Source organism: Neovison vison, chromosome 10 (genome assembly GCF_020171115.1).
Source record: "Neovison vison isolate M4711 chromosome 10, ASM_NN_V1, whole genome shotgun sequence".
Lineage (NCBI taxonomy): Eukaryota > Metazoa > Chordata > Mammalia > Carnivora > Mustelidae > Neogale > Neogale vison.
In genome coordinates, this window is record NC_058100.1 from 71685973 (window position 1) to 71700907 (window position 14935).

The 14935-nt window shown below is 39.8% G+C and overlaps 1 protein-coding gene across 1 annotated transcript in view; it reads right to left on the minus strand.

Annotated features, from left to right (window-relative positions):
- Positions 1-14935, minus strand: part of KDM5B (lysine demethylase 5B) — a 95571-nt gene that overhangs the window by 36761 nt on the left and 43875 nt on the right. Inside the window, exons 7-13 of the mRNA XM_044267622.1 lie at positions 13344-13453; positions 10192-10350; positions 9631-9750; positions 8018-8176; positions 5993-6174; positions 4571-4733; positions 273-392 (exon numbers count right to left, since the gene is read on the minus strand). Coding sequence (XP_044123557.1) covers positions 273-392; positions 4571-4733; positions 5993-6174; positions 8018-8176; positions 9631-9750; positions 10192-10350; positions 13344-13453 — 1013 coding nt within the window. The remainder of the gene's footprint in view (positions 1-272; positions 393-4570; positions 4734-5992; positions 6175-8017; positions 8177-9630; positions 9751-10191; positions 10351-13343; positions 13454-14935) is intronic.

The following is a 14935-nucleotide window of genomic DNA, read 5'->3' on the forward strand; positions in this document are numbered from 1 at the left end:
GTAAATCAACACTCATTTATTCATCAAGCCTCACTTTTACAGAAGAAAAACTTGTCAGCTGAACTGAGCAGTGTGTTGAGTTAGTAAAGGCTTGGTTTACAGTGTGGTGCCAAATGCTTTATCCCACTGTGGATGGTAAATAATTTGTAAGACCAGCCATTTGAGGAGCAACAGGTTTAAGCAACCACACCTGAAAGCTTCTTAAGTATTATATGCCATTTCTGCAGGAAAACGATACATTTGAAAAGGCGCACTACATCATGATTACATACCCAATCAACAGTACAGAAGTTAACGGCCTCAGCAAAATTAAAACCTTGATTAAAACCACTGTGGTAGGCTCTTGGAAATGTAATCACAAACTCCCCAGCACACTGATTAGTTCGGTAAACCTAGAGAGACAGAAATTGGGGATTTTTAGTGACAATCATGAAAGATAATCTGGACACAGACTATCAGATGATTCTCCAGAAAGGGAGGCTTTTTTCCAAAACAAAAACCAAAAAACAGAACCCAAAAAAACACCACAACAGAATGTAACAGAAAGAATTACGGTAAAATAATCAGAGAGATACTCAATTCTGCCACAAGATGGGAGTAGTATCCCAGATTATGAGGGCTGATTAGTATCTGAAAGGAAAACATAGCTTTCACTAGGCTTTGACTACAAAAATTTAGCTACATCCAGGATTAGGACATACCTAAATAGAACTACAATTAAGAATATTCTAGGGGTAGGGGCACCTGGGTGGCTCAGTTGGTTAAGTTTCTGCCTTTGGCTCAGGTCATGATCCCGCACCTGGCTCTCTGCTCAGCAGGGACTCTATTTTCCCTGGCAGAACCCCTCTTCTGCCTGCCTCTCCGCCTACTTGTGATCTCTGTCAAAAAAATAAATAAAATTAAAAAAAAGAAAAAAAAAGAAAAAAAAAAAGAATATTCTAGGGGCGCCTGGGTGGCTCAGTGCCTTTGGCTCAGGTCATGATCCCAGGGCCCTGGGATCCAGTCCCGCGTCAGGCTCTGCTCAGCAGGGAGCTGCTTCCCTCTCTCTGCCTACTTGTGTTCTCTGTCAAATAAATAAATAAAATCTTAAAAAAAAAAAAAAAGAATATTCTATTATTATTATACCAATATAGACTCTCCTGTCACCAATTAATGAAATTGCATTATTTTTCAAGTATCTCATCCCATAAAGAGATCTTGATTTAGGCCTCACACATCTCCCTCCAACAATTTCCCTTTTCCCACCACCCACTCAAAAACCACCTGTAGTAAGGTAGCAATCTCCTGGACACGAGCCTTAGCAACGTTTTTCTGGATAGGTCTCAGGTAAGGGAAGTAAGTAAAAATACACTACTGAGACTACAGCAAGCTAAAAAGCTGTTGAACAGCAAAGGAAACCATCAATAAAAATGAAAAGGCAAGCTACTCAGTGGAAGAAGACATCTGCAAATGATGCATCCAATAAGGGGTTAATATCCAGGATATATAAAGAACTCCTACAACTTCATACCAAATAATAACAATAATACAATTAAAAAATAGACCTGAATATATATTTTGCCAAAGAAGATATACAGATGGCCAACAGGTACATGAAAAGAGGCTCAACATCACTAACCATCAGGAATATGCAAATCAAAACCACAATGAGAGATCATTTCACATCTATTAGAATGGCTAATATCAAAAAGACAAAGAAATAAGAAGTCTTGGCAAGGATGTGGAGAAAAGGGAACCTTTGGAATGGAAATCGGTGCAGCCACCGTGGAAGTATGTGAACCTCTGTGTTCAATACAGCATTACTTATAATGGTCAAGATACAGAAGCAACGTTAAGTGACCATCAATAGATGAATGAATAATGATGTGGTATAAATACAGAATGGAATATTACTCGACCATAATCTTGCCATTCACAACAACATGGATGGACTCAGAGAATATTATGCTAAGTGAAATAAGTCAGAGAAAGAAAAATACAATGATGTCATTTTTATGTGGAATCTAAAAGACAAAAATAAAACCAGAAACAGACACAGAATAAACTGGTGGTTGTCAGAGGGTAGGGGGGTGGGGGCATAGGCAGAAGGGAATTAAGAGGTACAAACTTCCGGTTATAAAAAATAATAAAAATAAGTAAGTCGCAAGGATGAAAGCACAGCATAGGGAATATAATCAATAATAACTCTGTATGGTGACAAATGGTAACTACAATTACTGTGGTGAGCATTTTGCCATGTATAGAACTGTCAGAACACTATGATGTACAACTGAAACTAATGATGTATCAACTAAACTTCAATTAAGTTTTTTTTTTAAGGTTTTATTTATTTGACAGAAACACCGCCCGAGAGAGAACACAAGCAGGGGAAGCAGGAGAGGGAGAGGCAGGCTCCCTGCCAAGCAGGGAGCCCAATGCGGGGCTCGATCCCAGGACCCTGGGATCATGACCTGAGCGGAAGGCAGACGCTTAATGACTGAGACACCCTGGCACCCCCTTCAATAAAGTTTTAATTTAAAAAACCTATATTGCTCTAGGCACCAAACCCTCAGACTGAACTTACAAAATAAGAAAATTAAATAGCTTTTCAATGTATCTTTCTCCATCAGTGGTTGTCCAAAATGTAGTTCCTGGACTGAAAGGGGAACTTGTTGAAAATGTAAATTCTTGAGCACCACCCAGACCAGCAGAACAAGAAACTGGGGGTGAGGATCAGCCATGTGTATTTTTTTTTTTTTTAAAGCTAAGGTGTATATATATTTTTTAAACATTTTATTTATTTATTTGACAGAGATCACAAGTAGGCAGAGAGGCAGGGGGAAAAGCAGGCTCCCCGCTGAGCAGAGAGCCCGATGCGGGGCTTGATCCCAGGACCCTGAGATCACAACCTGAGCCAAAGGCAGAGGCCTGACCCACTGAGCCACCCAGGCGCCCCTCGCCATGTGTACTGTAACCTGCCATTCAGGGTTCAAATATAGTTAGCAGTTTGAAGACCACTACCCACCACATGAACACAATCCCTCTTACTGCTAGTACTTCCTTCCCTCCACCCCAAATCTGACAAAAATATTCCTTCTCAGAGATCCAAGTTTTAGTTCAAATGGTCATTTTGGGTCCTTTCTAATTCTCTATAGAGTTAATGGGTCAGCCTCCTCGACACCACCATCAAACCACACCACAATGCCATTATCTGTGTAAACACTATCTGCCTTTTCTGATAGGTTATGATTCCAGGGTCCTGGTATCCAGCCCCGCATCAGGCTCTCTGAGTCCCCAAATGCACAGATCGCTCATCCATCTCTGTGGTCCAGAATCAAGTCTCAAGTGTTCTTCAATTTAATAACCGAGAACCATGGCCAGAAGTCCCATTTAGGGCAAGTTACTTATAACAAATCAGAAAGATCAATCAATATGAGGGGGAAAAAAATCAATGTGGAAAATACCAATGAGGAGACCAGCATTTTACTGGTCATAATTTTCTAAGCTATTGTCCATGAATAATTTATAATCCCTCAAAGAAAAATCCTTTCCATCTGCCCCCATTTACTAGCCTGTGAACCCCAAAAGCATGAAATTTAGGTCACAGCAGCATTAGGAATTCACGTTAGCACAGTAAATATATCATTTACATATGACTTAGCAAACTAAGATGGACCCCCTCAATTTCATACATTTCAAATCTGGCCTCCCAACATATCTTCAGAGCATTCTCCAGCAGGAAATCAGTATATAAGTAAGTGTCACTTTGTATATCAACTGCAGAGGTAGTATCACCAACAACAACTTTCAGTCTAGAAGAGACACCCTTAAATCCAAGCCCAGGAGCTTAAAATTAATTTTTTCTTGAGGGGCACCTGGGTACGTCAGTCTCAGGGTCCTAGGATGGAGCCCCCATGTTGGGGCTCCCCACTCATCAGGAGTCTGTTTCTCCCTCTCCCACTGCCCTTTCCCCCCAACTTGTGCATGAGCTCTCTCTCAAAGAAATAAAATCTTAAAAATTAAATAACCAAGCAAGCAAGCTTAATTAGGGGTGGAGGTTTAATATCTACTGAGCATGTAAATTATTTCAGTTTATCATTTAGAATTAAGTTCATGTAAATTTCATACATTATTTTTTATAAGTATGGATAGAGTATGAAGGATTCTGACACTAGAGTTTAGATCTAATTGTAACAGAACCCAGACATTTTCACGGTAATTTATACAGACAAATAACATTAAGGTTTTTGTTTTGTTGCATTTAAAGACAGAAGTTCTATGGAAAAATTATAGTTTAGAAACCCTAAAATAGACACTGAATAAAAAAGAAAGCACCATACTTATTAGTTGCAAAATATGGCTGCTAGCAACCTAGTTATTAGCTGCAACAAATTAGTTTTTATGTTGTCTGAGGATCCAGTCCTACTGGCTTATTGCAATATAGTATCAAATTCCACCAAACAGCTATTTTTTCTATCCAGTTATAGTATGGAACACACATAACTAAATCAACTTCATAAAAAAAACTGAGTAACAGGGAAGAGAAGTGGTGGGTTAAGCCTAAGTACAGGAGAATTGACCCAGAACGTACAGGCACTTCGTGAGTCATCAGGGTATTGGGGTTCATGATGGTCACAAGCTGATGGAGAAGATCTGGCTGGGACACAAAGAGCTCTGGAGCTAGTTTCTTCATTACATTTTCTAGCTGCTCCGCAGCATACCCCGGGACTCCATACCAGGTTTTTGGCTCACCCCTGGAAACAGATTGTAAAAATAAATCAATCTCAAGAAATACATAAACATCAAATTTCATTAGAAAAAAATCAGTCTGCAGCACTAACACAAACAAAATGGTTAACAAGTCATGTTTTTCAGACCCTGCTTTGTAAGATTATGCCACAAAGAAAATGTTCAAACTGAGTGTCATTAGAAATGGTATCTGAACATATGTGATGCATTTTCCCCCTTCACATAAAGAGTTTAAATGAGAGACTTTCCATCTGAGGCTCCCCTCCTCCCTCCCATTTTTATCTGACTCTTTAGAAAATGTAAGTATCTAGAATTTCTAAAAATACGAGGCATCATATGTTAGCTACAGGATATGTGGTTACCACAGTCTCTTACAGCAACTGACAAGGGATGGCAACTCTCCATCTTCCTTTTCCCTTGTCCATTCTGACAGGCGAGGGTAAATCAAACACTAATAAGGCAATTAGCATTTCCAAAGAGCTCTTATTCTTCAAAGCACTTTAAACTGTCAACCAATTAATCTGTAACATCCCTGTGAGATATGGTAAATACAATCTTCATTTTACAGCTGGGAGCAATTGCCTAGGGAGGCAGAACTGATGCTCCACATTTATTTCCCAACTCTCTCTTTTTTGTGGTACATACTCAAATTCCTCGTGTGGGGATTTAAGTGAGTTACAGAGCTTCAGATATTTCTGTACTTAGAAAAGCAAAGGAAACGGGGAGGGTAAAAACAGATGTGAAAAAAGACACGGCTTTGGAAGAAGAGTTTAAAATAAAAAGTAAAAAATGTCTGAGTATCTGCACCCCGCCTCCACGCGATCGTGCACTGATGAAGTCCATTCTACTGTTTGTAATGATGCCAAAACTCAGTGCAACAAAACAGAAGCTGGCAGGCCCAAGGAGCTGGAGGGCACTTTGGGACCTATATTCCACTACCCAAAGGATATCTGGGCTGTCCCTGCCACAGAATGGGATTTCTCCATAGGAAAAGTAATGTTCAGTGCTTTTTAATCTTTCCATGAGCAAAAGCTTTCACTAACAGCTGTTTATCCCCTCCCCAGAAACATGTTATACTTGAAAAATAGTATATATGCCATTTCAGGGGATTGATTAGATTTCCTAGGATCATTAAGAACCACTGCCTTATTAAGATGTCTGGATTCAACAAAAGTGAAAAAATAGTTCGTTACTGTTCAGACACATTTTAAAAAGTTTCCAGCCTAGCTCACATAGGATTCAAAGGTTATGTGGAACTTCTTACCAGTGCAGGTAGTTAATTGAATAGCTCCAGTGATCTTCAATATGCCAACAGAATGAAGAAAAGCACATTCCTACATACAACCAAGGAAGTTTCATGCCACATATATCAGCAGTAATGTGAGCAAGGACAGACTGCTCCATCACCGGCATATTATTCAAATTCCAGCCACTATCAAGGTACTCCTAAAAAGGAAACAAAAAAGGTATAAAGGATTAGCTATGCATGCTAAACATTTTAGATTCTCAATGTTTCAAAAAGCTGGCTGAAAATAGTCTCCCTCAAAATTAAAGGGTAAGGGTTGGAGAAAAGGAGGGGAGACCACTATGCTAACTTCTTAGATGCCCACTTCTGCTCAGTTTTGAGCTTAATATAAATAGATTCACATAGTATATACTTCTGTATCTGTATAGCCACCCCCTTGTGTTGGCTATAGAGGAAATAAGATAGTAATGAGTCTGTTTATATCAAGTCCAAAAACAGGCAAACTAACTTATGGTGTTGTAACTCAGGATAGTGATTGTCCTGAGGGTGGGAGAAGTGGTTTACCTGAGACAGGGAAGGTAGCGAAAGAGGGAGGACAAAAGGGGAACTTCTGGGGTAAGGTCTGGTAATAACTGGTAATAACTGGTTATGTCCTAATTCCTGTTCTAGTGCTAGTTACAAGCATGTACTCAATTTGTGAAAATTCAGTGTGCATATGATTATGTACTTTCCTGTGTGTATGTTACATTTGAAAAATATTTTTAAAAATCTGACTTCCGGGCACCTGGGTGGTTCAGTGGGTCAAGCCTCTGCCTTCAGCTCAGGTAATGATCCCAGGGTCTTGGGATCGAGCCTGCATCAGGCTCTCTGCTCAGCAGGGGACCTAATTCCCTCTCTCTCTTTCTGTCTGCTTCTCTGCCTACTTGTGATATCTGCCAAATAAATAAAATCTTTAAAAATCTACTATTCCTACTAGAATAGGAATAGAAACCCTCCTAGACGTTTGCTATTGTGGAAAATAATAGACTCATAAACACTAAAGTTCAAAGATAAATTGAGGTCTGGTCCCAATACCTCACATTTTCTTCAGAAGGTAGTATCATAGTTATAGACTGAAGGCAAAGGGAGGTTAAGTAATCTTCCCGTATAATCACAATGTACTTGAACAGCTGGGACTAGAATTCCTCTATGGGCTCTTTCTGCTTTTCTTGAAATCATTAAAAATCTAGTAATCAGGGTGCCTGGGTGGCTCAGTGGGTTAAGCCTCTGCCTTCGGCTCAGGTCATGATCTTAGGGTACTGGGATCGAGCCCCGAATCGGGATCTCTGCTCAGCAGGGAACCTGCTTCCCCCTCTCTCTCTGCAGGTCTCTCTGCCTACTTGTGATCTTTGTGTGTCAAATAAATAAATAAAATCTTTAAAAAAAAAAATCTAGGGGCACCTGGGTGGCTCAGTGGGTTAAAGCCTCTGCCTTCGGCTCAGGTCATGATCCCAGAGTTCTGGGATTGAGCCCTGTGTCGGGCTCTCCGCTCAGCGGGGAGCCCGCTTCCTGCTCTCTCTCTCTGCCTGCCTCTCCGCCTACTTGTGATTTCTGTCAAATTAATAAATAAAATATTTTTTAAAAAAAATCTAATAATCATGGGTGCCTGTGTGGCTCATTCGGTTAAGTGTCTGGCACTTGTTTTGGCTCAGGTCATGATCTCAGGGTCCTGGGATCCTGACAAGAGTCATGTCAGGCCTCCCTGCTCAGCAGGGAGTCTGATTATCTTTCTCCCTCTGCCTCTCTCCCAGCTCACGCTTACTCACTCTCTCTCAAATAAATATTTTTAAAAATCTGGTAATCAAAAATGTACTGAAAGTGATCATAAATTATTTTAAGCAAACCTAACAGAATTTTAATTAATAATTCAAGTTCCAAATACATGCATGTTTGCACTAAGGCAATTAATCCTGTATTAAGCACTTTACATAAGGATACGCGTTACTATTAGGTTTAAACACAGGTCTCTGCTTGAACTAGAAGTGCCTCCTGGTGAGAGCCTACCTCCTCCTCAGGCGAAAGTTTGATTTTTCCATCTCGGACAGGGAAGCCACTGCCAAATTCCTTAGAGGCAATATCGGCTCCATATTCTACTGTGACATCCTCTTCAATAGTGCTTACCAGTCGCCAAAATTCTTTCTCTACTAGCTCTGTGGGAACCATCTGGAAGCAGAACAATGAGGAAGACAAAAAACTGAATTTTCAGACACTCACTAACTACCCATGACCAATCTGAAGAGATTAGCTAAGTGACAGGAGTCACAGGACAACACACCCTAAGGAAAATCACACCCATAATATTCCACAATCGATCCCGAGAAGTTTAGACACAGACTATTTTCTAAAAGCACTTTTGTAACTAAAAAAGTAAGTACTGATTAACAATTCATGTTCCTCTATCACTGATCTGGCCACTATACTAAAAGGAAGTCAAGGAAAGCAAAATTCTGAATCAAAATGGAGATGTTTTTGTGTGTGAGAAATGTAACCTATAACTTGGTAGACCATTATACACTACGAACTGCTGTGTCTGAATGACGCTTCATCCTTCCAGACGTGTTCAAACACACTACCTGAGTCCATCATTTCACTCCTTGCCCTTGACCTGGCTGAGAGTAAAGCAGACAACCATGATGAAAAAGACAGAGTGCAAAATATGAACAGAAAGAACAATTCCTTTGCAGAAGCCTCCAGCAGTACAAAGAGCCACCAGACAGCGTGTCCAGGATCTGTTGTTAATCTGATGCAAATCTAGAGAAAGGTAACTTAAATGCCTTAAATTTGCGCACCACCAAGACTGGCTAAGCAAACATACCGGGACATCATACAACGTTATGAGACGTCAAAAGAACTGAAACTCAAATGGAGTATAACTTGAATTTATAAGCCCTTCAAGTAAGCAAACATTTTAAGTAACTAACAGCTTATGCTAGTGCTATCAGAGAAAAACAAGTTCACACACACGTTGCTGGGTTCCCATAAATGATACAGCCGTTAAAGGGGGCGGGGGAGATGGATAAATATTCTCATTTGACCTCAGTAAGAACCCCAAGAAAATAATCCAACTAGAGAGATATAGATGTGTGAAGTGTCTGGTACAGCACTTTGTTGATAAGTGAGAAAAACACAGCTCAAGTGTCCAGAATTAGGGCAGAAAACCATTTAATTCTGCTGCACTCCTTGACAGAATGTTAAATGCTGAATGAAATATGCTTATGCTTCTAAGAGCATAAATGAACTCATCCTAAAGTTTACGATACTAACTTACAACATAACAATATATAAATGTGTTCCCAATGCAGAGCATGATGACTGGCACATAAGAGTCATTCAATAAATTATGAAATTTTCTTTAAGTTACATTTGTTGAACTGAAAGGATTCCTGATAATTTCCTTTATTAACATCCTGTTACTGCTACTGTATGATGTGTGTGGAAAAAGACTACCTGTAGAGAAATCAAGTGAAAAATGAGAATGCATTTTAACATTTTAATTTTTAGTATCATTTTTAACACCATCAAACAAGTTAAAAATAAATGCCAAGTGAAATGGTCTTGATACACTTTTTTATAACAGTTATTAAAATTCCAAATCAAAGAAGTATGTATGTACATACATGGACTGGCATGTTGAAATAATCAGATTTGAATGCATCTGCCATTTCCCCAAAAGTACGGAGGGTATAGTCCCTGGCTGCTTGTTCAAAGCCAAATGCTTCTTGTGGCTTGCTACACTCCTGCCAAAAATAAAAAAGGTAAAAAAGAATATTTTTATTTATATACACACAGTTATATTTTATTTATTTATTTTTTAAAAACAGATCAGTAAAATTACTTATGTAGTGTTTAAAATATAAAAAAAGTCTGGATGGATATACAACAAAATAACTTGTCTATCAACTGCGAAATCATACTCTCTTAAGAATTTTTGCAAAGAACATGTAATGCTTTTTTAAATGGAAAAAAAGAATTTTAAGTGTAGTTAGAAAATTTTTTCTGCCTCTTAGCTTGTTGCATTGCTGTGGGACACACTGCCAAGACCTCCTTCCTAGTCAGGTCCAGCCCACTCTTTATCATGAGGCTCACTGTTATCAACTGCTAAATCTAAAACCCAAAAGCAAACAAAAAAATTACTGTGAAGGAAATTTTCTAATACTATCTCTGCTATTAATTCTTACCTGAGCCAAACACTTAGGACACCTCCAGTCTCCCTTGGGAACATCATGGAGAGGGGGGATCAAGCAAAAGGTGTGGTAACTGTCGTCACACCCGTCACACAAAAGCAGCCGGTCTTCATCATTGCCACTGCCACATAAGAGGCAGACATATAGATCCACCTGCAGCAGTGCAAACAGGCATAGAACAAAGGAGCATGAGCTACATTTGATTTTGTGAAATTCTAAGAAAATGGATAGCGGCGTAATCTAGTATTCCTGTCCTTCAAATGAAAATGATTCACCTCCCATGAGAGGTATTTTAAATAAAAATACTTCACCTTTTTTATAAGAGATGTTTTATAATGCTTAATGCATTCTCAACACTAAAATCTAATGTCAGAACTTTTTCAGGTGTGTGTGTGTGTGTGTGTTTCTAAAGATTTCTCTGTGGTGCCCAGGTGGCTCATTCGTTTAGGCCTCTGCCTTCAGCTCAAGTCATGATCCCAGGGTTCTGCGATCAAGCCCCTCATCAGGCTGGGCTTCCTGCTCAGTAGGGAGCCTGCTTCTCCCTCTACCTCTCCCTGCTGCTCCCCCTGCTTGTGTTGTCAAATAAATAAATAAAATCTTAAAAAATAAATAAACTAAAAATAAATAAATAAATAAATAAATAATATTTTTTTTTAAAGATTTTATTTATTCATTTGACAGAGAGAGATCACAAGTAGACAGAGAGAGAGGCAGTCACAGAGAGAGAGAGAGGGAAGCAGGCTCCCTGCTGAGCAGAGAGCCCGATGCGGGACTCGATCCCAGGACCCTGAGATCATGACCTGAGCCGAAGGCAGCGGCTTAACCCACTGAGCCACCCAGGCTCCCTAAAGTTTTTTTTTTAAATTTAGGGCACCTGGGTGGCTCAGTCAGTTAAGCATCCAACTCTTGATTTTGGCTCAGATCATGTTCTCAGATCTCATGCCCCTTTCCCTTTTTTTGAAAAAAATAAATAAAATAAAATAAAAATAGATTTATTTATTTGAGACATGGGAAGGGCAGAGGCAAAGAAGAGAAAATCCCCAGCAGACTCTGGCTGGGCAGGGAGCCAGAAGTGGAGATCCATCCCACAGCCCATGAGATCATGACCCGAGCCAAAATCAAGAGTCAGACACTCGGGTGCCTGGGTGGCTCAGTGGGTTGGGCCGCTGCCTTCGGCTCAGGTCATGGGATCGAGTCCCGCATCGGGCTCTCTGCTCGGCAGGGAGCCTGCTTCCTCCTCTCTCTCTGCCTGCCTCTTTGCCTACTTGTGATCGTTCGCTGTCAAATAAATAAATAAAATCTTTAAAAAGAGTCAGACACTCAACCGACTATGCTGCCCAGGTACCCCTCAGCTGTGTGTTTTAAAGTTTATTACTAGGATATCTAGCTTCCAGTGGCTTAGAGAATGCTAATCTTCTAGAAGAAGAACATGTTCAGTAATGAATTATCAGCTTAACCAAAAATAGAATTAAAAAAAAAATTTCCATTTTGCCATGCTTAAAAGAAAAGAAAAATGTTTAAGTTCATTAACCACATTAAATTGCTTTATATTGGGGTGCCCAGGTGGCTCAGTGGGTTAAGCCTCTGCCTTCAGGTCAAGTCAGGATTTCAGGGTCATGGGATCGAGCCCTGTATCGGGCTCTCTGCTCAGCGGGAAGCCTGCTTCCCCCACCCCCGCCCCGCCCACTCTGCCTGCCTCTCTGCCTACTTGTGATCTCTCTGTCAAATAAATAAAATTAAAATAAATAAATAAATAAATAAATTGGGTGCCTGGGTGGCTCAGTGGATTAAAACCTCTGCCTTCGGCTCAGGTCATGATCTCAGGGTCTTGGGATCGAGCCCCACATTGGGCTCTGCTCAGTAGAAAGCGTGCTTCCCCACCCTGCCCCCTCTGCTTGCCTCTCTGCCTACTTGTGATCTCTGTTAAATAAAATAAATAAATAAATAAAAATAAAAGTAAAAAAATGAATAAAATACATCACTGTATATTCTAATTAAGGATTCATGGTTAAGAAGTTCCCCCCAAACACAGTGATAAAAATACATAGTTATTATCTGTTAATGGACTGAGCCCCAAAATTCATATCTTGATGTCTTTTTTTTTTTTCCTGTATCTTGATGTTTTAACCCCCAGTACCTCAGAATATGACTATATTTGGAAATGGGTCTTTATAAAGAGGTTAAGATAAAATGAATTCATAATGAGTGGGCTCTAATTCAGTATGACTAGTATTCAAGAAGAAATTAGGGCATAGACAGGTACAGAGGAAAGCCATGTGAAGACAAGAAGGAGACAACCATCTACAAGCCAAGGAGAGGGGCCTCAGAAAAACCAACCCTCTAGACAAATTGATCTTAGACTTCCAGCCACCAGAACCATGAGAAAATAAATTGTTGTTTAGGCCAGTTTGTGATACTTTGCTACCACAGCCCCTAAAAACTAATACATCACCCAGTAATACGGAAAGCTAAGAATTCAACTACTCAGGGAATCTTCTCAGTCTTTCTGTTGTAGCAAATAAAAACCTGGGCTCTGATCATTTTCTGATTGTATTTTTTTTTTCTTTTGGTGGTAGGGTGGGGATGATATTTATGAATAGAAAAACACGTAATTAGAATAATTTCAAATTCCAAGATAAAAAGCACTGTAGTCAAGCTATTCACTGAGCTCTCAGAAGGGGCAGAGAAGAAGAAAAGCAACCAGATCCTCTGTAAAGTCCTCAAGCTTTAAGTTTCCATTTGAGTAAGTGGCTACCTAGTCCTACAATTCTTGTTGGATGCTCAAGTCCTATTCCCCCAACTCCTTTCCTTTTCTCTTCCTACCCTGTTGTAAAGTTGGAAAACATCAACCCGATTTCTGATCTAGCTCTCAGATCATCTGGACGTGATCTAGTGACTTAGGAACATTCCATATACAATCCAGCTCACATTATTTGTCTTTAAACTGCATGTACTCCAGAAAAATGGCTGTGAATGTCCTCCTCCCCCGTATGTTACTATTATCTTCACAATGCATTTGTGTATTTCTTCAATTAAAAACTGATAATATAAATGGACAGGAAAAGTTCTTTTAATTGTCACACTCTAAACTAGCAGTCCTAAGTAAGGCACAAAAGTGGTTAAAGTGTTTAAACATGTCAACTCACAGCATTGGTGGCTTTTTTAGATCGGCTTTTGGGTTTTTCCTTCTCGTTTTCTACAATGTATTCTTTCTTCTCAATGGTTTCTTGCTTGACGATGCCTTTCATTTCTTTCTCTGTAAGAGGCAATCTGAGTTAGAGCTTCATGTACTACACTTGGCTCACCTTGTTCCCTCACTTCTCCCTCCCCCAAGCACACACAGGACACAAACACTATTTCCTTGTTTCTTTTCAGTGCAGGAGCAGCACCCAATGTTACCATGTTCAAGGGCTAGGTGCTGATCCCTTGTGATAAAATGAAAACTCTCACACCATTTAAATGTGGTAATAAATATAGATATGAGTACTTCTGGAGATGTTGCTCAGGTCTGTAGGCTTTTAATAAAATACGAGCTGAAGATACAGTCTTCTTAACATGTTACCAACATATATTATACTGACATATATACTTAGCATGACATATATTGATGAAAGCAGGTTCCTCCTGACCTTAACTGTACCTCCTCCACATTACAGAGTATCCCTCCATAACCTATGACTATTTACTTACTACCCGAATATCCTGCTTCCAAAGACTGACAATTTCAGCTATAAAAGTTAACTATCAATTAATGAACTATCCTATCATAGGTAGGTGCTGTGCTATATGCTATCCATAGATTACCTTTTGCAACAAATCCATTTCAAAGACAAGAAAAGGGACATTAAAAAAAAATCAAGAAATATCTACAGCCATACTTATTGGTTAGGCCAGGATTCAGATTCAGATCTGTATTTTTAAAAATCCATCTACTTTCCACTACAATGTGCAGCCTTTCCACTAAATTCACCAATCACGGGGGGGGTGGGCACCTGGGTGGCTCAGTGGGTTAAGCTGCTGCCTTCGGCTCAGGTCATGATCTCAGGGTCCTGGGATCGAGTCCTGCATCGGGTTCTCTGCTCAGCGGGGAGCCTGCTTCCCTCTCTCTCTCTCTGCCTGCCTCTCTGCCTACTTGTGATCTATCTCTGTCAAATGAATAAATAAAATCTTTTAAAAAATAAATAAATAAATTCACCAATCACTAAGAAGCAGCAATTTTATTAACTTCTTCATTTGTATGTGCCTGCCCATATAGGGTTGAGGACTTCTCTTTCTAGAGTCTTGAACTTACCTCTCAGTGAGTAACATCAAGCAACAGCCAGCTAAGCAATTATCAACTAAAATTCAGATTTAAAAACCATGTCTGCCTGCCATGCCTGAAATAAACTTACCAGATATCCAGTCAAAAGCACCTATGCTACGCATAAATCACTTTTTTCAATGAATGCCATTTAACCTAATTCCAAAGTAACAATTAGTGACAGCTGAGAAACTCAGTCGTATTTCTAATATGCAGATCTGTTTACTTCTACTGGTCACTATGAGAACTGGGACATTAACGTACTAAGATTTTATTTCAAGACCCAACCCACTGACTAGTATTCAACAGTTGTTGTAATGTTTTCTTAAAAAAGGAATACTTGGGGCGCCTGGGTGGCTCAGTGGGTTAAGCCGCTGCCTTCGGCTCAGGTCATGATCTCAGGGTCCTGGGATCGAGTCCCGCATCGGGCTCTCTGCT